This window comes from Oncorhynchus tshawytscha, unplaced genomic scaffold (assembly GCF_018296145.1).
Source record: "Oncorhynchus tshawytscha isolate Ot180627B unplaced genomic scaffold, Otsh_v2.0 Un_contig_4748_pilon_pilon, whole genome shotgun sequence".
NCBI classification, from domain to species: Eukaryota; Metazoa; Chordata; class Actinopteri; order Salmoniformes; family Salmonidae; genus Oncorhynchus; species Oncorhynchus tshawytscha.
This window is the reverse complement of record NW_024609781.1, coordinates 332,728-357,579: the sequence shown is the minus strand read 5'-3', so window position 1 is coordinate 357,579 and position 24,852 is coordinate 332,728. Positions and strand designations below refer to the sequence as shown.

Here is a 24,852-nt window from a genome sequence, read left to right as displayed (position 1 = left end):
TGATTTTGGTAATAATAGCATATAACATTTATTTCAGTGATTATTAATCTACATTCTACATTAACGGGAAAATATCAGCCTATGTATTTTCCACAAGCCTTGATTAGCCTTCATTCATTGGTACTTGACAGCCAAGTTAAACGCCTGGCATTGAGCCACGGACCTGTCTTAGTTCATCTCGTGACCACAGATAACGGAGAGGAACCAGTTACCATCTGAGAGGAACCAGTTACCATCTAACTGAGAGGAAGCAGTTACCATCTAACTGAGAGGAAGCAGTTACCATCTGAGAGGAACCAGTTACCATCTAACTGAGAGGAACCAGTTACCATCTGAGAGGAACCAGTTACCATCTGAGAGGAACCAGTTACCATCTAACTGAGAGGAACCAGTTACCATCTAACTGAGAGGAACCAGTTACCATCTAACTGAGAGGAACCAGTTACCATCTAACTGAGAGGAACCAGTTACCATCTAACTGAGAGGAACCAGTTACCATCTAACTGAGAGGAACCAGTTACCATCTAACTGAGAGGAACCAGTTACCATCTAACTGAGAGGAACCAGTTACCATCTAACTGAGAGGAACCAGTTACCATCTAACTGAGAGGAACCAGTTACCATCTAACTGAGAGGAACCAGTTACCATCTAACTGAGAGGAACCAGTTACCATCTAACTGAGAGGAACCAGTTACCATCTAACTGAGAGGAACCAGTTACCATCTAACTGAGAGGAACCAGTTACCATCTAACTGAGAGGAACCAGTTACCATCTGACTGAGAGGAACCAGTTACCATCTGAGAGGAACTGAGAGGAACCAGTTACCATCTAACTGAGAGGAACCAGTTACCATCTAACTGAGAGGAACCAGTTACCATCTGAGAGGAACCAGTTACCATCTGAGAGGAACCAGTTACCATCTAACTGAGAGGAAGCAGTTACCATCTAACTGAGAGGAAGCAGTTACCATCTGAGAGGAACCAGTTACCATCTGAGAGGAACCAGTTACCATCTGAGAGGAACCAGTTACCATCTGAGAGGAACCAGTTACCATCTAACTGAGAGGAACCAGTTACCATCTAACTGAGAGGAACCAGTTACCATCTAACTGAGAGGAACCAGTTACCATCTAACTGAGAGGAACCAGTTACCATCTTACCATCTGAGAGGAACCAGTTACCATCTAACTGAGAGGAACCAGTTACCATCTAACTGAGAGGAACCAGTTACCATCTGAGAGGAACCAGTTACCATCTGAGAGGAACCAGTTACCATCTGAGAGGAACCAGTTACCATCTAACTGAGAGGAACCAGTTACCATCTGAGAGGAACCAGTTACCATCTGAGAGGAACCAGTTACCATCTGAGAGGAACAGTTACCATCTGAGAGGAACAGTTACCATCTAACTGAGAGGAACCAGTTACCATCTAACTGAGAGGAACCAGTTACCATCTAACTGAGAGGAACCAGTTACCATCTAACTGAGAGGAACCAGTTACCATCTAACTGAGAGGAACCAGTTACCATCTGAGAGGAACCAGTTACCATCTAACTGAGAGGAACCAGTTACCATCTAACTGAGAGGAACCAGTTACCATCTAACTGAGAGGAACCAGTTACCATCTAACTGAGAGGAACCAGTTACCATCTAACTGAGAGGAACCAGTTACCATCTAACTGAGAGGAACCAGTTACCATCTAACTGAGAGGAACCAGTTACCATCTAACTGAGAGGAACCAGTTACCATCTAACTGAGAGGAACCAGTTACCATCTAACTGAGAGGAACCAGTTACCATCTGAGAGGAACCAGTTACCATCTAACTGAGAGGAACCAGTTACCATCTAACTGAGAGGAACCAGTTACCATCTGAGAGGAACCAGTTACCATCTAACTGAGAGGAACCAGTTACCATCTAACTGAGAGGAACCAGTTACCATCTAACTGAGAGGAACCAGTTACCATCTGACTGAGAGGAACCAGTTACCATCTAACTGAGAGGAACCAGTTAGCATGAACTTTTATAATACATTCAGTCCAGTGTGAATAGAGCTACAGTAAAGAGAAGCATACTGTATTAACACCAGGCTAAATCCCCCTAAGATCTGCATTAACACCAGGATAAATCCCCCTGAGATCTATATTAACACCAGGCTAAATCCCCCCTAAGATCTGCATTAACACCAGGCTAAATCCCCCCTAAGATTTGCATTAACACCAGGCTAAATCCCCCTAAGATCTGCATTAACACCAGGCTAAATCCCCCCTAAGATTTGCATTAACACCAGGCTAAATCCCCTTAAGATCTGCATTAACACCAGGCTAAATCCCCCCTAAGATCTGCATTAACACCAGGCTAAATCCCCCTAAGATCTGACCCTCTTTTAGCTTCATACTGAGCCAATGAGACTCATCACAGTTTAATTGAGGGCAGATCACAGCCAGTAAGATAATGAAATAGTCATGACAGAACCGTTCAGACAGCATTACTTTCCTCTTATTGTAATATTCATCCAATAAAAGAGAGACTGGAGATGCCAACTGTTTTCAGAGACTACTGGGTAGGACAGTACCAGCTACCGGGAAGGACAGCACCGGCTACCGGGAAGGACAGCACCAGAAACTGGGAAGGACAGCACCGGCTACCGGGAAGGACAGCACCGGCTACCGGGAAGGACAGCACCGGCTACCGGGAAGGACAGCACCGGCTACCAGGAAGAACAGCACCGGCTACCGGGAAGGACAGCACCAGAAACTAGGAAGGACAGCACCAGAAACTGGGAAGGACAACACCAGCTACTGGGAAGGACAGTACCAGCTACTGGGAAGGACAACACCAGCTACTGGGTAGGACAACACCAGCTACTGGGAAGGACAACACCAGCTACTGGGAAGGACAACACCAGCTACCGGGAAGGACAACACCAGCTACCGGGAAGGACAGTACAAGCTACCGGGAAGGACAGCACCAGCTACTGGGAAGGACAACACCAGCTACTGGGAAGGACAACACCGGCTACTGGGAAGGACAACACCAGCTACTGGGAAGGACAACACCAGCTACTGGGAAGGACAACACCAGCTACTGGGAAGGACAGCACCAGCTACTGGGAAGGACAGCACCAGCTACTGGGAAGGACAACACCAGCTACTGGGAAGGACAACACCAGCTACTGGGAAGTCTGGGAGATCTCTCACTTATTATCTGTGGTTTGAATCCTAAAGTGCTTTTTGCAAATACCATCAACTTAGTTGTAAAGTGTTTAACAGGTGTTTTATGAATCATTTTGTTTGTCAGTTCAGTAGATGTGAGGAGGATGAGAGGGTCGGTATTCTCTAGACAGTGATTACACTGAACAGCATCACTGCTGGAGGAATGGAGCCTTTAGTTCAGTCAGTTCAACCTTTACCGTCTCTGCTGGTCTTCACTCGCCATCTAGTGGTGGAACAATGTTATTACATATCTACTGTTTATTAACTTCATGGTGGGCTTAAACTCTAGTAATTAAACCTTGAATGACTAGATAACAGGAACCAGTTCTGATCAATCAAATTTTGTTAAATTACAAATCAAACTCACTCAATTTAAAAAAAAAGTAAATTATTTATTTAGAAAAAAATATATGTAGCTATAAATACATTCTCATAGAGTAAACAAAGTCTGTAATAAGACAGTAGAAAGACAACACATTGTAGTGACAGGAGGGAATCAATAGTTACATATCAGGATATTACATGTTTGGGAATAACAATAAGATCACAGTATCGAATCGCAATACATATGGTATCGGTACCTACAGTAAGTTTGTCAAATCTGTGGTTCTGCCCCTGAACAGGCAGTTAACCCACTGTTCCTAGACCAGTTAACCCACTGTTCCTAGACCAGTTAACCCACTGTTCCTAGACCAGTTATCCCACTGTTCCTAGACCAGTTAACCCACTGTTCCTAGGCCAATTAACCCACTGTTCCTAGACCAGTTAACCCACTGTTCCTAGACCAGTTATCCCACTGTTCCTAGACCAGTTATCCCACTGTTCCTAGACCAGTTAACCCACTGTTCCTAGGCCAATTAACCCACTGTTCCTAGACCAGTTAACCCACTGTTCCTAGACCAGTTATCCCACTGTTCCTAGACCAGTTATCCCACTGTTCCTAGACCAGTTGACCCACTGTTCCTAGACCAGTTAACCCACTGTTCCTAGGCCAGTTGACCCACTGTTCCTAGACCAGTTATCCCACTGTTCCTAGGCCAGTTAACCCACTGTTCCTAGGCCAGTTGACCCACTGTTCCTAGGCCAGTTAACCCACTGTTCCTAGGCCAGTTGACCCACTGTTCCTAGGCCATCATTGGTATGGGGAGGTCCCTGGTAATTCAATAGATATGGTATCAGCCCTTCAGTATGGTGTTATTATGGTATGGGGAGGTCCCTGGTCCCTTAAACTTGATGTTCCTCCAACGGTGGGGGCGTGTCAAAGGTCAGGGGTCAGAGTACAGAACGATACTTGCAGGCGAACATCACCCAGACGGCACAGGCAGACTCGGGGTACGCAAACACCCGGACACGTACCGCCAGCCTCACGTGGTCCCCACGGCAACACACTATCTCATCACAGAACGGAGACCTGCCGAAACAACAACAGTCACACATCACTTCAGTATCCACGACAACACACACTTCTCCTGTCCTTCATTTACCTGATCAACTTATAAAATTGTGAGGTGTCTAAAAGCTGGAAATATTCAGTGTTGCTATAGTTACCGGAAGCAAGTAGCGAAGGCTCGACATGTGTTGCGGTGCGTTGCTATAGTTACCGGAGGCAAGTAGCGAAGGATCGTGTGTGTTGCAGTGCGTTGCTATAGTTACCGGTGGCAAGTAGCGAAGGCTCGCGTGTGTTGCCGTGCGTTGCTATAGTTACCTGAGGCAGGTAGCGAAGGCTCGCCGTGCGTTGTGGTGCAGGAAGTGGATAGGGAAACCTTTGAAGGTGTGTCCGTCCGGCACCGCCCTCCGCACAGCATCCTGGAACTCCTCGTTACCGCAGGAAGTCCCCGTGCAGCGCTCCAGCTCGTACGCCGCCAGAGCGGAGGACAGGACGTAGGACAGGTGGTCATCCCACACTGTGGCCAGGCCAAGGTCCTGGAGGGAGACACAGAGATCTACTATAATACAGACACAGAGATCTACTATAATACAAACACAGAGATCTACTATAACACAGACACAGAGATCTACTATAATACAGACACAGAGATCTACTATAACACAGACACAGAGATCTACTATAATACAGACCCTGAGATCTACTATAATACAGACCCTGGAGGGAGACACAGAGCTCTACTATAATACAGACACAGAGATCTACTATAATACAGACACTGAGATCTACTATAATACAGACCCTGGAGATCTACTATAATACAGACCCTGGAGGGAGACACAGAGCTCTACTATAACACAGACATCTACTATAACACAGAGATCTACTATAACACAGACACAGAGATCTACTATAACACAGAGCTCTACTATAACACAGACACAGAGATCTACTATAACACAGACACAGAGCTCTACTATAACACAGACACAGAGATCTACTATAACACAGACACAGAGATCTACTATAATACAGACACAGAGATCTACTATAATACAGACACAGAGATCTACTATAATACAGACACAGAGATCTACTATAATACAGACACAGAGATCTACTATAATACAGACACAGAGATCTACTATAATACAGACAGAGATCTACTATAATACAGACACAGAGATCTACTATAATACAGACAGAGATCTACTATAATACAGACACAGAGATCTACTATAATACAGACCCTGGAGGGAGACACAGAGATCTACTATAATACAGACACAGAGATCTACTATAATACAGACAGAGATCTACTATAATACAGACACAGAGATCTACTATAATACAGACCCTGGAGGGAGACACAGAGATTTACTATAATACAGACACAGAGATCTACTATAATACAGACACAGAGATCTACTATAACACAGACACAGAGATCTACTATAACACAGAGCTCTACTATAACACAGACACAGAGATCTACTATAACACAGACACAGAGATCTACTATAACACAGACACAGAGATCTACTATAATACAGACACAGAGATCTACTATAATTCAGACACAGAGATCTACTATAATACAGACACAGAGATCTACTATAATACAGACACAGAGATCTACTATAATACAGACAGAGATCTACTATAATACAGACACAGAGATCTACTATAATACAGACAGAGATCTACTATAATACAGACACAGAGATCTACTATAATACAGACCCTGGAGGGAGACACAGAGATCTACTATAATACAGACACAGAGATCTACTATAATACAGACAGAGATCTACTATAATACAGACCCAGAGATCTACTATAATACAGACCCAGAGATCTACTATAATACAGACCCAGAGATCTACTATAATACAGACCCAGAGATCTACTATAATACAGACACAGAGATCTACTATAATACAGGTTCCAGGTTCTTGAGGGACAAAATGTCCCTTAGGGCCCCCAAAAGGTTAGAGCCGGCTCTGACTGTATGTGTGGGTCTGGATGTGGATACACAGACCCATGAGCCAATATATACACACAGAGACCATGTTAATATCCTGTACTGTAGATATACATGACTAGACACACAGAGACCATGTTAATATCCTGTACTGTAGAGACACAACATGACTAGACCCACAGAGACCATGTTAATATCCTGTACTGTAGAGACACAACATGACTAGACACACAGAGACCATGTTAACATCCTGTACTATAGAGACACAACATGACTGACAGGTATGGGCTCTGACAGGTGTGGGCTCTGACAGGTGTGGGCTCTGACAGGTGTGGGCTCTGACAGGTGTGGGCTCTGACAGGTGTGGGCTCTGACAGGTGTGGGCTCTGACAGGTGTGGGCTCTGACAGGTGTGGGCTCTGACAGGTGTGGGCTCTGACAGATGTGGGCTCTGACAGGTGTGGGCTCTGACAGGTATGGGCTCTGACAGGTGTTACAGGTTAAACTGACCTGTACGCCGTTGACCAACCTGTACGCCGTTGTTCGTACTCTCACCTTCCTGTGTTCCACCACCAGGTACCTCAGCTCCAGTTCCAGCTGGTTGGAGGCAGCGCTGGGCTCCAGGGAAGGGCCACAGAGAGGAGGTAGAGGGGGCAGAGAGGTGGTGCTGCCTGGGGAGCAGACTGAGCCAACAGCCTCCTCACTCATAGCCTTCCACTGGGACTGGTTGTGGAAGTCGAACGAGCAGAGTTCCACGGCGTCTGACGGCTGGCAGTTGGCCAGGAAGGACCTGTGGTTGAACACACAGCCGATGGTCCTGTAGGGATAGGAGGGGCGGGGCTGGGGGGCCAGGGGAGGGGCATCTGGGTCAATGGCCTGGTGGAGGTACCTGAAACAAACAATGGTTGAATAGGTAGAAATATATTGTGTAGAACCGACATGCCACTGACGTACAGACTAGAGTGAGGGATCATCGCAGCTCTATTCATAACCATGCTGCACCCTGGTGAAGGGGACTCCGTTAACCTATCAGAAACTCCGCCAGAGAAACAGAGGACTTAATTGTTGCAGGTGTTGTTAAGCATCACATTTAAAACATCTGATGTGTTTTTATGCAGTTGAAGAACACAGTTTGTTTGATCTGAAACAGTGTGGTTTTAGGAACATCTCATGTTGGCTAGCTGGAGTTTCCAAAATTCAACATGTCAAATCTTAGCGAAAAACTTGCGACTCACTTTAGCGAGAACAGTGCGCTGACTTTCTGTGTTCAGCCAAGCAGCTAACTAGTTAGACAAGCAGACAGCTAGCTGTTTTGCTGCAGTAATAGCTAGCTGTTTTGCTGCAGTAATAGCTAGCTGTTTTGCTGCAGTAATAGCTAGCTGTTTTGCTGCAGTAATAGCTAGTCTAGCTTGTTGATATTTCTCTGACGAGTCGCAAAGTGTGTAACTTTCCTGGTGAATGTATTTCATGAAACTTGTTTGCTACAACACCTAGCGGCTACAACACCTAGCGGCTACAACACCTAGCGGCTACAACACCTAGCGGCTACAACACCTAGCGGCTACAACACCTAGCGGCTACAACACCTAGCGGCTACAACACCTACGGCTACAACACCTAGCGGCTACAACACCTAGCGGCTACAACACCTTGTTGCCTTGCTGCTACAACACCTAGCTGCTACAACACCTAGCTGCTGCAACACCAAGCTGCTGCAACACCTAGCTGCTACAACACCTAGCTGCTACAACACCTAGCGGCTACAACACCTTGTTGCCTTGCTGCTACAACACCTAGCTGCTACAACACCTAGCTGCTGCAACACCAAGCTGCTGCAACACCTAGCTGCTACAACACCTAGCTGCTACAACACCTTGTTGCCTTGCTGCTACAACACCTAGCTGCTACAACACCTAGCTGCTACAACACCTAGCGGCTACAACACCTAGCGGCTACAACACCTAGCGGCTACAACACCTAGCGGCTACAACACCTAGCGGCTACAACACCTTGTTGCCTTGCTGCTACAACACCTAGCGGCTACAACACCTAGCGGCTACAACACCTAGCGGCTACAACACCTAGCGGCTACAACACCTTGTTGCCTTGCTGCTACAACACCTTACTGCTACAACACCTAGCTGCTACAACACCTAGCTGCTACAACACCTAGCTGCTACCTACAACAAGTGGCAACTTTGTTTCAAAGAAATCATGTCATTGTAAAGAGGCAGCATTACCATGGAAACGGTCTGAACTGTGTCTGGTATTTATTTTTTTCTCCCCAATTCCCATCTTGTCTCATCGACTGCCCTACGGGCTCTGGAGACGAAGGTCCAGTCGTGTGTCCTCTGAAACATGACCCGACAAACCGCACTTCTTAACACCCGCCCGCTAAACCCGGAAGCCAGCCGCACCACCGTGTCGGAGGAAACACTGTTCAACTGACCATCGAAGTCAGCCTGCAGGCGCCCGGCCCGCCACATGGAGTCGCTAGAGTGCGATGAGCCAATTGTGCACTGTTTTATGGGACTCCAGCCTGTGACCAAACCCGGGTCTGTAGTGACGCCTCAAGTACTGCGATACAGTGCCTCAGACCGCTGGCCACTCGGGAGACCCTGGGCTGGTCTTTTTGATCTGAACATCTCGTCTTCAGTTCAGCTACAACATTGTGAAACAGTCTGGTTGTGTCTCGTCTCAGGTGGGGCCGTTGTATCTGAACCAGGCTTCAGTCTCACCTGTGTGCGGTCAGGCTCTCCCAGAAGGTGATGGTGCTGTCAGTGCCCCTGGTCATCACCCAGGTGTGTGCCAGGCTCTTGGGCTTAGTGCCAACACACACGTAGGCATCCAGGCCGAACCCCAGCAGCAGACTGCACAGCAGGGTGGCATGGTCCTCACAGTCGCCCTGGATACACACAACCAATCAGATCAGAGAGATGTCACAGTCTCCCTGGAAACACCAAAAACATCATGTCTCAGTCTGGTCTCTCTAACCCACAGGGCTGGTCATCATGTCTCAGTTCCTAACTCTAACCCACAGGGCTGGTCATCATGTCTCAGTTCCTAACTCTAACCCACAGGGCTGGTCATCATGTCTCAGTTCCTAACTCCAACCCACAGGGCTGGTCATCATGTCTCCGTTCCTAACTCTAACCCACAGGCCTGGTCATCATGTCTCCGTCTGGTCTCAGATCCTAACTCTAACCCACAGGCCTGGTCATCATGTCTCAGTTCCTAACTCTAACCCACAGGGCTGGTCATCATGTCTCAGTTCCTAACTCTAACCCACAGGGCTGGTCATCATGTCTCAGTTCCTAACTCTAACCCACAGGGCTGGTCATCATGTCTCAGTTCCTAACTCTAACCCACAGGGCTGGTCATCATGTCTCAGTTCCTAACTCTAACCCACAGGGCTGGTCATCATGTCTCAGTTCCTAACTCCAACCCACAGGGCTGGTCAGCATGTCTCAGTTCCTAACTCTAACCCACAGGGCTGGTCATCATGTCTCAGTTCCTAACTCTAACCCACAGGCCTGGTCATCATGTCTCAGTTCCTAACTCTAACCCACAGGGCTGGTCATCATGTCTCAGTTCCTAACTCCAACCCACAGGGCTGGTCAGCATGTCTCAGTTCCTAACTCTAACCCACAGGGCTGGTCATCATGTCTCAGTTCCTAACTCTAACCCACAGGCCTGGTCATCATGTCTCAGTTCCTAACTCTAACCCACAGGCCTGGTCATCATGTCTCAGTTCCTAACTCTAACCCACAGGGCTGGTGATCATGTCTCAGTTCCTAACTCTAACCCACAGGGCTGGTGATCATGTCTCAGTTCCTAACTCTAACCCACAGGGCTGGTCATCATGTCTCAGTTCCTAACTCTAACCCACAGGCCTGGTCATCATGTCTCAGTTCCTAACTCCAACCCACAGGGCTGGTCAGCATGTCTCAGTTCCTAACTCTAACCCACAGGGCTAGTCATCATGTCTCAGTTCCTAACTCGAACCCACAGGGCTGGTCATCATGTCTCAGTTCCTAAGTCTAACCCACAGGGCTGGTCATCATGTCTCAGTTCCTAACTCTAACCCACAGGGCTGGTCATCATGTCTCAGTCTGGTCTCAGTTCCTAACTGCAACCCACAGGGCTGGTCATCATGTCTCAGTTCCTAACTCTAACCCACAGGGCTGGTCATCATGTCTCAGTTCCTAAGTCTAACCCACAGGGCTGGTCATCATGTCTCAGTTCCTAACTCTAACCCACAGGGCTGGTCATCATGTCTCAGTCTGGTCTCAGTTCCTAACTGCAACCCACAGGGCTGGTCATCATGTCTCAGTTCCTAACTCCAACCCACAGGGCTGGTCAGCATGTCTCAGTTCCTAACTCTAACCCACAGGGCTAGTCATCATGTCTCAGTTCCTAACTCTAACCCACAGGCCTGGCCATCATGTCTGTCTGGTCTCAGTTCCTAACTCTAACCCACAGGGCTGGTCATCATGTCTCAGTTCCTAAGTCTAACCCACAGGGCTGGTCATCATGTCTCAGTCTGGTCTCATCATGTCTCAGTTCCTAACTCTAACCCACAGGGCTAGTCATCATGTCTCAGTTCCTAACTCTAACCCACAGGCCTGGTCATCATGTCTGTCTGGTCTCAGTTCCTAACTCTAACCCACAGGGCTGGTCATCATGTCTCAGTTCCTAAGTCTAACCCACAGGGCTGGTCATCATGTCTCAGTCTGGTCTCATCATGTCTCAGTTCCTAACTCCAACCCACAGGGCTGGTCAGCATGTCTCAGTTCCTAACTCTAACCCACAGGGCTAGTCATCATGTCTCAGTTCCTAACTCTAACCCACAGGGCTGGTCATCATGTCTCAGTTCCTAACTCTAACCCACAGGGCTGGTCATCATGTCTCAGTCTGGTCTCATCATGTCTCAGTTCCTAACTCCAACCCACAGGCCTGGTCATCATGTCTCAGTCTGGTCTCAGTTCCTAACTGCAACCCACAGGGCTGGTCATCATGTCTCAGTTCCTAACTCTAACCCACAGGGCTGGTCATCATGTCTCAGTTCCTAAGTCTAACCCACAGGGCTGGTCATCATGTCTCAGTTCCTAACTCTAACCCACAGGGCTGGTCATCATGTCTCAGTTCCTAACTCTAACCCACAGGCCTGGTCATCATGTCTCAGTTCCTAACTCTAACCCACAGGGCTGGTGATCATGTCTCAGTTCCTAACTCTAACCCACAGGGCTGGTCATCATGTCTCAGTTCCTAACTCTAACCCACAGGGCTGGTCATCATGTCTCAGTTCCTAACTCTAACCCACAGGCCTGGTCATCATGTCTCAGTCTGGTCTCAGTTCCTAACTCTAACCCACAGGGCTGGTCATCATGTCTCAGTTCCTAACTCTAACCCACAGGCCTGGTCATCATGTCTCAGTTCCTAACTCCAACCCACAGGGCTGGTCAGCATGTCTCAGTTCCTAACTCTAACCCACAGGGCTAGTCATCATGTCTCAGTTCCTAACTCGAACCCACAGGGCTGGTCATCATGTCTCAGTTCCTAAGTCTAACCCACAGGGCTGGTCATCATGTCTCAGTTCCTAACTCTAACCCACAGGGCTGGTCATCATGTCTCAGTCTGGTCTCAGTTCCTAACTGCAACCCACAGGGCTGGTCATCATGTCTCAGTTCCTAACTCTAACCCACAGGGCTGGTCATCATGTCTCAGTCTGGTCTCATCATGTCTCAGTTCCTAACTCCAACCCACAGGGCTGGTCAGCATGTCTCAGTTCCTAAGTCTAACCCACAGGGCTGGTCATCATGTCTCAGTCTGGTCTCATCATGTCTCAGTTCCTAACTCCAACCCACAGGGCTGGTCATCATGTCTCAGTTCCTAACTCTAACCCACAGGCCTGGTCATCATGTCTGTCTGGTCTCAGTTCCTAACTCGAACCCACAGGGCTGGTCATCATGTCTCAGTTCCTAAGTCTAACCCACAGGGCTGGTCATCATGTCTCAGTCTGGTCTCATCATGTCTCAGTTCCTAACTCCAACCCACAGGCCTGGTCATCATGTCTCAGTCTGGTCTCAGTTCCTAACTGCAACCCACAGGGCTGGTCATCATGTCTCAGTTCCTAACTCTAACCCACAGGGCTGGTCATCATGTCTCAGTTCCTAAGTCTAACCCACAGGGCTGGTCATCATGTCTCAGTTCCTAACTCTAACCCACAGGGCTGGTCATCATGTCTCAGTTCCTAACTCTAACCCACAGGCCTGGTCATCATGTCTCAGTTCCTAACTCTAACCCACAGGGCTGGTGATCATGTCTCAGTTCCTAACTCTAACCCACAGGGCTGGTCATCATGTCTCAGTTCCTAACTCTAACCCACAGGGCTGGTCATCATGTCTCAGTTCCTAACTCTAACCCACAGGCCTGGTCATCATGTCTCAGTCTGGTCTCAGTTCCTAACTCTAACCCACAGGGCTGGTCAGCATGTCTCAGTTCCTAACTCTAACCCACAGGCCTGGTCATCATGTCTCAGTTCCTAACTCCAACCCACAGGGCTGGTCATCATGTCTCAGTTCCTAACTCTAACCCACAGGGCTGGTCATCATGTCTCAGTTCCTAACTCTAACCCACAGGGCTGGTCATCATGTCTCAGTCTGGTCTCAGTTCCTAACTGCAACCCACAGGGCTGGTCATCATGTCTCAGTTCCTAACTCTAACCCACAGGGCTGGTCATCATGTCTCAGTCTGGTCTCATCATGTCTCAGTTCCTAACTCCAACCCACAGGGCTGGTCAGCATGTCTCAGTTCCTAACTCTAACCCACAGGGCTAGTCATCATGTCTCAGTTCCTAACTCTAACCCACAGGCCTGGTCATCATGTCTGTCTGGTCTCAGTTCCTAACTCTAACCCACAGGGCTGGTCATCATGTCTCAGTTCCTAAGTCTAACCCACAGGGCTGGTCATCATGTCTCAGTTCCTAACTCTAACCCACAGGGCTGGTGATCATGTCTCAGTTCCTAACTCTAACCCACAGGCCTGGTCATCATGTCTCAGTTCCTAACTCTATAACCCACAGGGCTGGTGATCATGTCTCAGTTCCTAACTCTAACCCACAGGGCTGGTGATCATGTCTCAGTTCCTAACTCTAACCCACAGGGCTGGTGATCATGTCTCAGTTCCTAACTCTAACCCACAGGGCTGGTGATCATGTCTCAGTTCCTAACTCTAACCCACAGGGCTGGTCATCATGTCTCAGTTCCTAACTCTAACCCACAGGGCTGGTCATCATGTCTCAGTTCCTAACTCTAACCCACAGGGCTGGTCATCATGTCTCAGTTCCTAACTCTAACCCACAGGGCTGGTCATCATGTCTCAGTCTGGTCTCAGTTCCTAACTCTAACCCACAGGGCTAGTCATCATGTCTCAGTTCCTAACTCTAACCCACAGGGCTGGTCATCATGTCTCAGTCTGGTCTCAGTTCCTAACTCTAACCCACAGGGCTGGTCATCATGTCTCAGTTCCTAACTCTATAACCCACAGGGCTGGTCATCATGTCTCAGTTCCTAACTCTAACCCACAGGGCTGGTCATCGCTGGTCATCATGTCTCAGAAGATAGAGGAGGAGGAGAGGGGAGGAGGGGAGAGGATAGAGGAGGAGGAGAGGGGAGGATAGAGGAGGTTAGAGGAGGAGGAGAGGGGAGAGCATAGAGGAGGAGGAGAGAGGGGGGGAGGATAGAGGAGGAGGAGAGGGGGAGGGGAGAGGGGAGGGGAGAGGATAGAGGAGGAGAGGGGAGAGGATAGAGGAGGAGGAGAGGGGAGGGGAGAGGATAGAGGAGGAGGAGAGGGGGAGGGGAGAGGATAGAGGAGAGGATAGAGGAGAGGAGAGGAGAGGAGAGGAGAGGAGAGGAGAGGAGAGGAGAGGGAGAGGAGAGGAGAGGAGAGAGAGGAGAGGAGAGGAGAGGAGAGGAGAGGAGAGGAGAGGAGAGGAGAGGAGAGGAGAGGAGAGGAGAGGAGAGGAGAGGAGAGGAGAGGAGAGGGAGAGGAGAGGGGAGGAGGGGGAGGGGAGGGGAGAGGATAGAAAAGGGGAGGCATTTATTCATTCTGCTGCACTGGGGAAATCCCAGAACCGTCCATCAGGATATAAATAAATCTTCTCATAACAGACCGTTTAACCGTTTCAGAAATCAATTATTTTACAATTCCACCACTGACGATTAGAACACAGAGAGATGAGTTCAGAGGTTAAAGACGTCATAGCATTACAGCTGTCTAAATGCTTAAAGCTGTGTGTGTGTGTGGTTGAGAACAGAGCCGGTCCTCACCTTGTTTCTACAGAGGAAGGCGAGAAGGGAGCACCACTGCTCCTGTTTGCCCGCTCCTCCTCCCCCCACCACGGGGGCTTTCTCCAGGCCCAGCAGGCTAACGAAGCGGGCCGCCTGACGGGGACTCTCCAGGAGACGACCAGCACGCAGGACACGCACGTAGGAACACACCGGCCTGTTGACGCCGTTCTCATCCTGCAAGCAACACAGCAAAGTTCAAATACAGCCCGGATAACACCCAGCACGGCTAACACCCAGCACGGCTAACACCCAGCACGGCTAACACCCAGCACGGCTAACACCCAGCACGGCTAACACCCAGCACGGCTAACACCCAGCACGGCACGGCTAACACCCAGCACGGCTAACACCCAGCACGGCTAACACCCAGCACGGCACGGCTAACACCCAGCACGGCACGGCTAACACCCAGCACGGCTAACACCCAGCACGGCACGGCTAACACCCAGCACGGCACGGCTAACACCCGCACGGCTAACACCCAGCACGGCTAACACCCAGCACGGCACGGCTAACACCCAGCACGGCACGGCTAACACCCAGCACGGCACGGCTAACACCCAGCACGGCTAACACCCAGCACGGCTAACACCCAGCACGGCTACCACCCAGCACGGCTAACACACTGTCCGGTTGACACCCAGCACGGCTAACACCCAGCACGGCTAACACCCAGCACGGCTAACACCCAGCACGGCTAACACCCAGCACGGCTAACACCCAGCACGGCTAACACCCAGCACGGCTAACACCCAGCACGGCTAACACACTGTCCGGTTGACACCCAGCACGGCTAACACCCAGCACGGCTAACACCCAGCACGGCTAACACACTGTCCGGTTGACACCCAGCACGGCTAACACCCAGCACAACACCCAGCACGGCTAACACACTGTCCGGTTGACACCCAGCACGGCTAACACCCAGCACGGCTAACACCCAGCACGGCTAACACACTGTCCGGTTGACACCATTCTCATCCTAAAAAACACAGAAAAACAATGTTTTTTGAATATTATTAAACATGTGAGGACCTGAGCAAAGATCTTGACCAGTTTGGATTGGTTGGCCTGTCTGATCTCTAGAAACTCTCTCCACCACTGTTTCGCATAAACCAGAAACAGCCTCTCCTTCTCCGCCGTCTTCTGCCGCTCCAGGGACTGCTGCAGACAATAAACACCAGGAACAATCACTATCAACCCCTGTCTCTTAGGGACTGCTGCAGACAATAAACACCAGGAACAATCACTATCAACCCCTGTCTCTTAGGGACTGCTGCAGACAATAAACACCAGGAACAATCACTATCAACCCCTGCCTCGTAGGGAGGAACCATATGTCTGCCTCTTAGGAAGGAACAATATAAATCTCTGCCTCTTAGGAAGGAACAATATAAATCTCTGCCTCTTAGGGAGGAACAATATAAATCTCTGCCTCTTAGGGAGGAACAATATAAATCTCTGCCTCTTAGGGAGGAACAATACGTCTGCCTCTTAGGGAGGAACAATACGTCTGCCTCTTAGGGAGGAACAATACGTCTGCCTCTTAGGGAGGAACAATACGTCTGCCTCTTAGGGAGGAACAATACGTCTGCCTCTTAGGGAGGAACAAAACGTCTGCCTCTTAGGGAGGAACCATATAAATGTCTGCCTCTTAGGGAGGAACCATATAAATGTCTGCCTCTTAGGGAGGAACCATATAAATGTCTGCCTCTTAGGGAGGAACCATATAAATGTCTGCCTCTTAGGGAGGAACCATATAAATGTCTGCCTCTTAGGAAGGAACAATATAAATGTCTGCCTCTTAGGAAGGAACCATATAAATGTCTGCCTCTTAGGAAGGAACCATATAAATGTCTGCCTCTTAGGAAGGAACAATATAAATGTCTGCCTCTTAGGGAGGAACCATATAAATGTCTGCCTCTTAGGAAGGAACAATAAATGTCTGCCTCTTTGGGAGGAACCATATAAATGTCTGCCTCTTAGGGAGGAACAATATAAATGTCTGCCTCTTAGGGAGGAACCATATAAATGTCTGCCTCTTAGGAAGGAACCATATAAATGTCTGCCTCTTAGGAAGGAACAATACGTCTGCCTCTTAGGGAGGAACCATATAAATGTCTGCCTCTTAGGAAGGAACAATACGTCTGCCTCTTTGGGAGGAACCATATAAATGTCTGCCTCTTAGGAAGGAACCATATAAATGTCTGCCTCTTAGGAAGGAACCATATAAATGTCTGCCTCTTAGGGAGGAACAATACGTCTGCCTCTTAGGGAGGAACAATACGTCTGCCTCTTAGGGAGGAACAATACGTCTGCCTCTTAGGGAGGAACCATATAAATGTCTGCCTCTTAGGAAGGAACAATATAAATGTCTGCCTCTTAGGGAGGAACAATACGTCTGCCTCTTAGGGAGGAACAATACGTCTGCCTCTTAGGGAGGAACAATACGTCTGCCTCTTAGGGAGGAACAATACGTCTGCCTCTTAGGGAGGAACAATACGTCTGCCTCTTAGGGAGGAACAATACGTCTGCCTCTTAGGGAGGAACAATATAAATGTCTGCCTCTTAGGGAGGAACAATATAAATGTCTGCCTCTTAGGGAGGAACCATATAAATGTCTGCCTCTTAGGAAGGAACCATATAAATGTCTGCCTCTTAGGAAGGAACCATATAAATGTCTGCCTCTTAGGGAGGAACCATATAAATGTCTGCCTCTTAGGGAGGAACAATATAAATGTCTGCCTCTTAGGGAGGAACAATACGTCTGCCTCTTAGGGAGGAACAATACGTCTGCCTCTTAGGGAGGAACAATACGTCTGCCTCTTAGGAAGGAACCATATAAATGTCTGCCTCTTAGGAAGGAACCATATAAATGTCTGCCTCTTAGGGAGGAACAATATAAATGTCTGCCTCTTAGGAAGGAACAATATAAATGTCTGCCTCTTAGGGAGGAACAATATAAATGTCTGCCTCTTAGGGAGGAACAATACGTCTGCCTCTTAGGGAGGAACAATACGTCTGCCTCTTAGGGAGGAACAATACGTCTGCCTCTTAGGGAGGAACCATATAAATGTCTGCCTCTTAGGAAGGAAGATGTCAGTGAATCATAGCGCGACAACATGACAGAGCATAGCAGCATTGCGACCAGTCTCTGACCTGTGTGGTGATGATGTCAGGTGACAGGATCTCTGACAGAGGAGGGTAAAGGTCAAGACTCATGTTGAGTACACCAGCCGTCACCTTACATTCACTACCTGTTAGGATATAGAGGAGATATACTGAACACCTGTTAGGATACAGAGGAGATATACAGAACACCTGTTAGGATACAGAGGAGATATACTGAACACCTGTTAGGATACAGAGGAGATATACAGAACACCTGTTAGGATACAGAGGAGATATACTGAACACCTGTTAGGATACAGAGGAGACATACTGAGGAGATATACTGAACACCTGTTAGGATACAGAGGAGATATACTGAACACCTGTTAGGATACAGAGGAGATATACAGAACACCTGTTAGGATACAGAGGAGATATACAGAACACCTGTTAGGATACAGAGGAGATATACAGAACACATGTTAGGACAGAACAGAAACACCTTACACTCACTACCGACAGTTGGAACAGAACAGAAACCCAGAACAGCAGACAGGATGTGTTCCCTCTCTTTTGTCTTTAATTTCTATGTATTTAACTGGGTGTAAATCAGGCTAATTCATAGAAAATGAAACCTCAAATAGTTGAACCCTAGTGTCCTTACCGACTCCAAGCAGCTCTACGGCAACGCTGGTCTTCCCAGAGGGAGAGGAGAGGACGGTCCTCCAGTCCAGGAAGTAAGAGGAGACCAGGGTGGTCTCGCTGGACGTGTCTCTCTTTATCAACACCAGGTGTACCGGGTCACAGATAGACAACATCGTGGTGGCATCTGCCATTTTACTGCCATCGCCTGTAAGACACAGAGACAAAGGAAGGTCACGGACAATAAGCCTGTTCAGAGATGATCAATTATTACGTTGTTGTTGTTGGTAGTATCCCCTTTTCCTCCCCAATTCCCATCTTGTCTCATGGACTGCCCTACGGGCTCTGGAGACGAGTCGTGCGTCCTCTGAAACTTGACCCGACAAACCACGCTTCTTAACACCCGCCGGTTTAACCCGGAAGCCAGCCGCACCACCGTGTCAGAGGAAACACCGCCGGTTTAACCCGGAAGCCAGCCGCACCACCGTGTCAGAGGAAACACAGTTCAAACTGACAACAGAGGTCAGCCTGCAGGCGCCTGGCCCGCCACAAGGAGTCGCTAGAGCTCAATGAGCCAAGTATCCTATAGTAAACTATAGTAAACAGGACTACTAGTAAACAGGACTACTAGTAAACAGGTCAACTATAGTAAACAGGTCAACTATAGTAAACACGACTAATAGTAAACAGGACTACTAGTAAACAGGACAACTATAGTAAACAGGACTACTAGTAAACAGGACTACTAGTAAACAGGACAACTATAGTAAACAGGACTAATAGTAAACAGGACTAATAGTAAACAGGACTACTAGTAAACAGGACTAATAGTAAACAGGACTACTAGTAAACAGGACTAATAGTAAACAGGACAACTAGTAAACAGGACTACTAGTAAACAGGACTACTATAGTAAACAGGACAACTATAGTAAACAGGACTACTAGTAAACAGGACTACTAGTAAACAGGACTACTAGTAAACAGGTCAACTATAGTAAACAGGACTACTAGTAAACAGGACTACTAGTAAACAGGACTACTAGTAAACAGGACTACTTTACAACAGGGATTAAAGATAAATTAAAGGAGGCAATGTTGTCTACAGTAAACCAGTTGTGTAACATCAGGCAGTCAGCAAGTCAACCCGTCTGTACCCAGGCCCTCTCTGTGTATCTCCAGCAGGAAGCCCTCCTGCAGGTCTGGCTCACAGGCACAGGGGACAGGCTTGGAGTGGAAGCGCTGGTTCCTGAAGTGCAGGTAGAGGGTGAAGGTGGAGCAGACCTGACCAGGTAGAGGCTCTGGCTCCTGGAGGTGCTCTAGAAAGGCCTTACCCCCCAGGACCTGGAGGTACAGGTACCTCCTCGCTGGGTCCATGTTGGCTGGGAGGACAGAAATACAATAATTTGACACTGAACAGTAGTAAGGGAGCGTCAGGTGCTACAAGAGACTGCTCGTTCAATCTCCCCGGTAACAGTTTTTCTTACTCTTCTTGAGCTTCGTCGGGTCCTTGTCAATAAAGTGAGTTGCAGGCTTCGGAGTGTTCTGGAGTCCTAACTCGGTGTCAGGCACTTCCTGTCAAAACACTGTCAACGTTATGAAGGTACGGAAGCCCAAAGAGGACATAAAACAAACGCCTCATTATGTTGAGATCACAACTTATTTATGACCACTACAAACCCCCTCATTATGTTGAGATCACAACTTATTTATGACCACTACAAACCCCCTCATTATGTTGAGATCACAGCTTATGTCATGAACACGACAAACCCCCTCATTATGTTGAGATCACAACTTATTAATGAACACTACAAACCCCCTCATTATGTTGAGATCACAACGTATGTCATGAACACTACAAACCCCCTCATTATGTTGAGATCACAACTTATTTATGACCACTACAAACCCCCTCATTATGTTGAGATCACAACTTATTTATGACCACTACAAACCCCCTCATTATGTTGAGATCACAGCTTATGTCATGAACACGACAAACCCCCTCATTATGTTGAGATCACAACTTATTAATGAACACTACAAACCCCCTCATTATGTTGAGATCACAACTTATTTATGAACACTACAAACCCCCTCATTATGTTGAGATCACAACTTATGTCATGAACACTATAAACCCCCTCATTATGTTGAGATCACAACTTATTAAACTCTATAAATAGGAGTGGATCAGAGCCCGCGGTGGATCAGAGCCCGCGGTGGATCAGAGCCCATGTTTTTATTGACTGCTACACTAAGTGATGGTACATTTCATGCTGACATCATGCTTTCATTTGTGTTTGGAGATCATTATCAGTTTCTACGTTAGAATGTGAACAAGATAAATGTCCCTTTAGAGCTAATGGGGCATCTATGCCCTTAACTATGCCTGACAGGCAGCACTGTCTACCAGGCTGTGTTCCACCCCCGAGACCACAGCCAATCGCATGCAAGCAACAACGCAGCTAACTTGGCTCGTCTTGTGAGTGAGTAAGCGAACTAGCAAGGTAGTTTTGTCAGCTAGCGAGCTTGTTATCTGTGCTGGTTGTTAGCTTGCATAACTGATATGTGTTTATCTGTAAGGGACACTGTATGTTTTATGGATAATATTTACATTTACAGAGTGGGTGAGCTTCATTCCTGACAGGCTGATCAGATTCAATAGCAGCCTCAGGATGCTGCCTCTGAGCCTCTCAGGATGCTGCCTCTGAGCCTCTCAGGATGCTGCCTCTGAGCCTCTCAGGATGCTGCCTCTGAGCCTCTCAGGATGCTGCCTCTGAGCCTCTCAGGATGCTGCCTCTGAGCCTCTCAGGATGCTGCCTCTGAGCCTCTCAGGATGCTGCCTCTGAGCCTCTCAGGATGCTGCCTCTGAGCCTCTCAGGATGCTGCCTCTGAGCCTCTCAGGATGCTGCCTCTGAGCCTCTCAGGATGCTGCCTCTGAGCCTCTCAGGATGCTGCCTCTGAGCCTCTCAGGATGCTGCCTTGTAGGCTGTTTCATATGTAAGGCTCCTTGCAGACAGCATACTGACTTACCAGCCTCTGAGGCTGCAATTGAATCTGATCTAGCTCTGAGGCTGCTATTGAATCTGATCTAGCTCTGAGGCTGCTATTGAATCTGATCTAGCACTGAGGCTGCTATTGAATCTGATCTAGCTCTGAGGCTGCTATTGAATCTGATCTAGCTCTGAGGCTGCTATAGAATCTGATCTAGCTCTGAGGCTGCTATTGAATCTGATCTAGCTCCGAGGCTGCTATTGAATCTGATCTAGCTCTGAGGCTGCTATTGAATCTGATCAGCCTGCCAGGAATAGAGCACAACTACTCTGGATTATATGCATCAACCTATAAAGCACCGACAGCTAATCCGCCTGCAAGGAGCTTGACCTATGAAACAGCCTCTAAAGGCAGCATCCTGATTCATCAGCCTCTGAGGCTGAAATTGAATCTCATCAGCCTGTCAGGAATGGAGTTGATCCACTGTACATTTAAATATTATCCACAAAACAAATAGTGTCCATTATAGTTATACACATATCAGTTATGCAAGCTAACTGTCAGCATAGACAACTTTCTAGTAAGACGATCCAGCTAACTAGCCAAGTTAGCTGCGTTGTTCCTTGCATGCGATTGGCTGTGGTCTTGGGGGCGGCACACAGCCTGGGAGACAGGGCTGCTTGTCAGGCATTGTTCGGGGCTTAAATGCCCCAGGAGTGCATTGTGACCAATACAGCCACAGGACTCCTTGATGAGGTGGTTAAATCCTGCACGGTGCATCTGAACAAATTAATGGATGATGTGTGGTACTTTCGATTATCTCGTGGTCTCAAACAACGTTTGTTATGTAGCGACCATGAGATAAGTTGTGATCTCGACATAACAGGGGAATTAATTTGTGTATATTCATGTCCTCTCTGAACTTCTGTAGAAAGCTGCATTAATAAAACGTGCTGAACGGAGGATTTCCCAGAACTCACCTTGGAGAAATGAAGATCCTTCATGACATCGTCTACGATTCCCCTGCATTGCAGAGCCCGGAGGAAGTCCTCCTCAGACAGAGAGCTATGTCCAGGGTCCAGATCCTCTCTCACGGTCTCCGCCAACACATCCCTGATCTTCGCATGGATGTTCATCTGACAAAACACACGTTACTACTAGTCACTAAATCTTAGAACAGAATGGTTCAACTCCTGGCTGTTCTCCCTCAATGGCAACAGTCTCTCTTTAACTAGAAGTGTTTCCCTGTACATAGCTAGATACAGTGAATTATAAGTGAAATAATCTGTGCATTAAGTAGACGTCCTAACCGACTTGCCGAAACTATAGTTTGTTAACAAGACATTTGTGGAGTGGTTGAAAAACGAGTTTTAATGACTTCATAGCTATCAGATTGGTAATGATTATTTTAAATGCTTCGGTAACTATCTACCTTGATCAGATGGTTGTGTATGATCTGCTTTAGTTCAGATGCTTTCTCCGGTGGCAGAGACATCTCGGTAGACTTCCACCCGCGGTTCGCCCGTTTTACTAAATGAACACTACACTGTACGTGTGGTAAGAAGTGCTACATGTAAATGGCTTATAGTTGCCTTATTTGCCTGAACAACACGAAGGATCGGGAAAATCCATCTGCAAAAACTTCAATCCCAGACCTCCACAACAATAACAACTGCCAGTTTAAACTGTGGCGGAAAAGGAAGCGGGCATGTGTCTTCCTCATTGCCTGAAGCGGTTCGTCTAATTAAAGTCTCAACTAAGGACAAAACCATTCCATTCAATTACAATAATCACACCAAGTATTACATAAAACCATCACTTTTTGAAGACTGAGTCTTGTTTAACGTGTATTTGCTTTATTTTCATTCAATATTTTACATTTCTATAAATCGTCAGGGATAAACTACTCGGTTATAGAAGGACCCACAAGGACCAGTTTGTAGTTTGAGACCTGATTGTAGTTTTCTCAGAGATACTTTTCAGGAGACGTGAAACGCCCATTGTGTACGTTGTCCATACGTCGTCGATGGGCCGCGCCGTGCATCGACGTAATGGCGAAAATAACCGACTGAAAACGAAAACAACCGAGTGAAAACGAAAGTTGAGGAAAGTGAATTCAGGGGAGGTGTTTCTGCATCTGATGAAAGTCGGACACTAATATGGTTTTTCAACAGCAAGGCTCAGATCAACATGGCGCTGTTGCCATTGTTTAGAAGTAAAACATAGCTCCAACCCCCATATCACACACTCACAAGCTGAAATATTGTGGGTACATTATACAATCAATCATTGAGAGAGCCTCTAAAATCACATTTATTTGTATTACTTCACTGTACATGAATCGTGGTAAAGTTGGTCCCTTACGAAAATGTACCATGGTAGTAAAATAAAACAATAAATACCATGATAACATTACTATTATGGTTTTGGGGGCACTACCATGGCAGGAAAATACCTTGGTACTGGTGCAAATGCCATGGAATTTTCCTGCCATGGTAGTGACCAAAAAAACATGATCGTACCATGGTCGTTTTTTCATTGTACTACTACAGCAGGAAAATACCATGGTACCCCAAAAACATTTTTTTTACATGGTATTAGCTACCATGGTAAAATGAACCATGGTACAGCGATGTAAAAAACACCATGGTTTTGTACTAGCAGCATGTGGTGAAACATGAAAGCATGGTAGTTGTATACAATGTATTATGGTCGTCTGTGTCCCATCGTTTTTTGGGTAAAGTGACCAAAAAACATAGTAATTCATGGTACTCACACAATGCAACATTGACTTCTGTGCAATGGCAAAGCGTAGTACCCTCTTAAACCCCTTTAACTCAGTGAAAAACCACAACACACATGGTCTAGTTGTGTAGTGTACCCTATTAAACCCTGTTAACTCAGTGAAAAACCACAGCAGACATGGTCTAGTTGTTAGCTAGATTACTCGTTGGTTATTACTGCATTGTCGGAACTAGAAGCACAAGCATTTCGCTACACTCGCATTAACATCTGCTAACCATGTGTATGTGACAAATAAAATTTGATTTGAGTTGTGTAGTGTACCCTCTTAAACCCTGTTAACTCAGTGAAAAACCACAACACACATGGTCTAGTAGTGTACCCTATTAAACCTTGGGACCTGGACAGGGTATGGTGAGAA

At 47.3% G+C, this 24,852-nt stretch overlaps 1 protein-coding gene across 4 annotated transcripts; it reads right to left on the bottom strand.

Moving 5' to 3' along the window:
- Positions 1-4,252: 4,252 nt before the first annotated feature.
- Positions 4,253-23,400, bottom strand: cep76 (centrosomal protein 76). 4 transcript variants are annotated; one of them, XM_042318019.1, is made up of 12 exons: positions 23,122-23,400; positions 22,670-22,825; positions 20,177-20,264; positions 19,847-20,071; positions 18,713-18,898; positions 18,097-18,194; positions 15,973-16,098; positions 14,917-15,111; positions 9,325-9,491; positions 7,142-7,475; positions 4,922-5,139; positions 4,253-4,627 (listed from the first exon to the last, which is right to left on the bottom strand). In XM_042318019.1, exons 1-12 carry the CDS (start codon positions 23,182-23,184, stop codon positions 4,489-4,491), a joined length of 1,995 nt encoding a protein of 664 aa, XP_042173953.1. In that variant the 5' UTR covers positions 23,185-23,400; the 3' UTR covers positions 4,253-4,488. The 4 variants fall into 4 exon arrangements, with proteins under 4 accessions (XP_042173953.1, XP_042173954.1, XP_042173951.1 ...); XM_042318017.1 differs by having other exon boundaries at positions 4,254-4,627; positions 15,973-16,101; positions 23,122-23,399; XM_042318020.1 differs by lacking the exon at positions 15,973-16,098.
- Between the last annotated feature and the right edge of the window lie 1,452 nt (positions 23,401-24,852).

Coding starts and splice junctions, on each gene's coding strand:
- cep76 (XM_042318017.1), bottom strand. CDS start 23,184: ATGTCTCTGCCACCGGAGAAAGCATCTGAACTAAAGCAGATCATACAC. Junction 20,265..22,669: donor AGGATCTTCATTTCTCCAAG/GTGAGTTCTGGG, acceptor GTGTTTTGACAG/GAAGTGCCTGACACCGAGTT. Junction 18,195..18,712: donor CGTAGAGCTGCTTGGAGTCG/GTAAGGACACTA, acceptor ATATCCTAACAG/GTAGTGAATGTAAGGTGACG.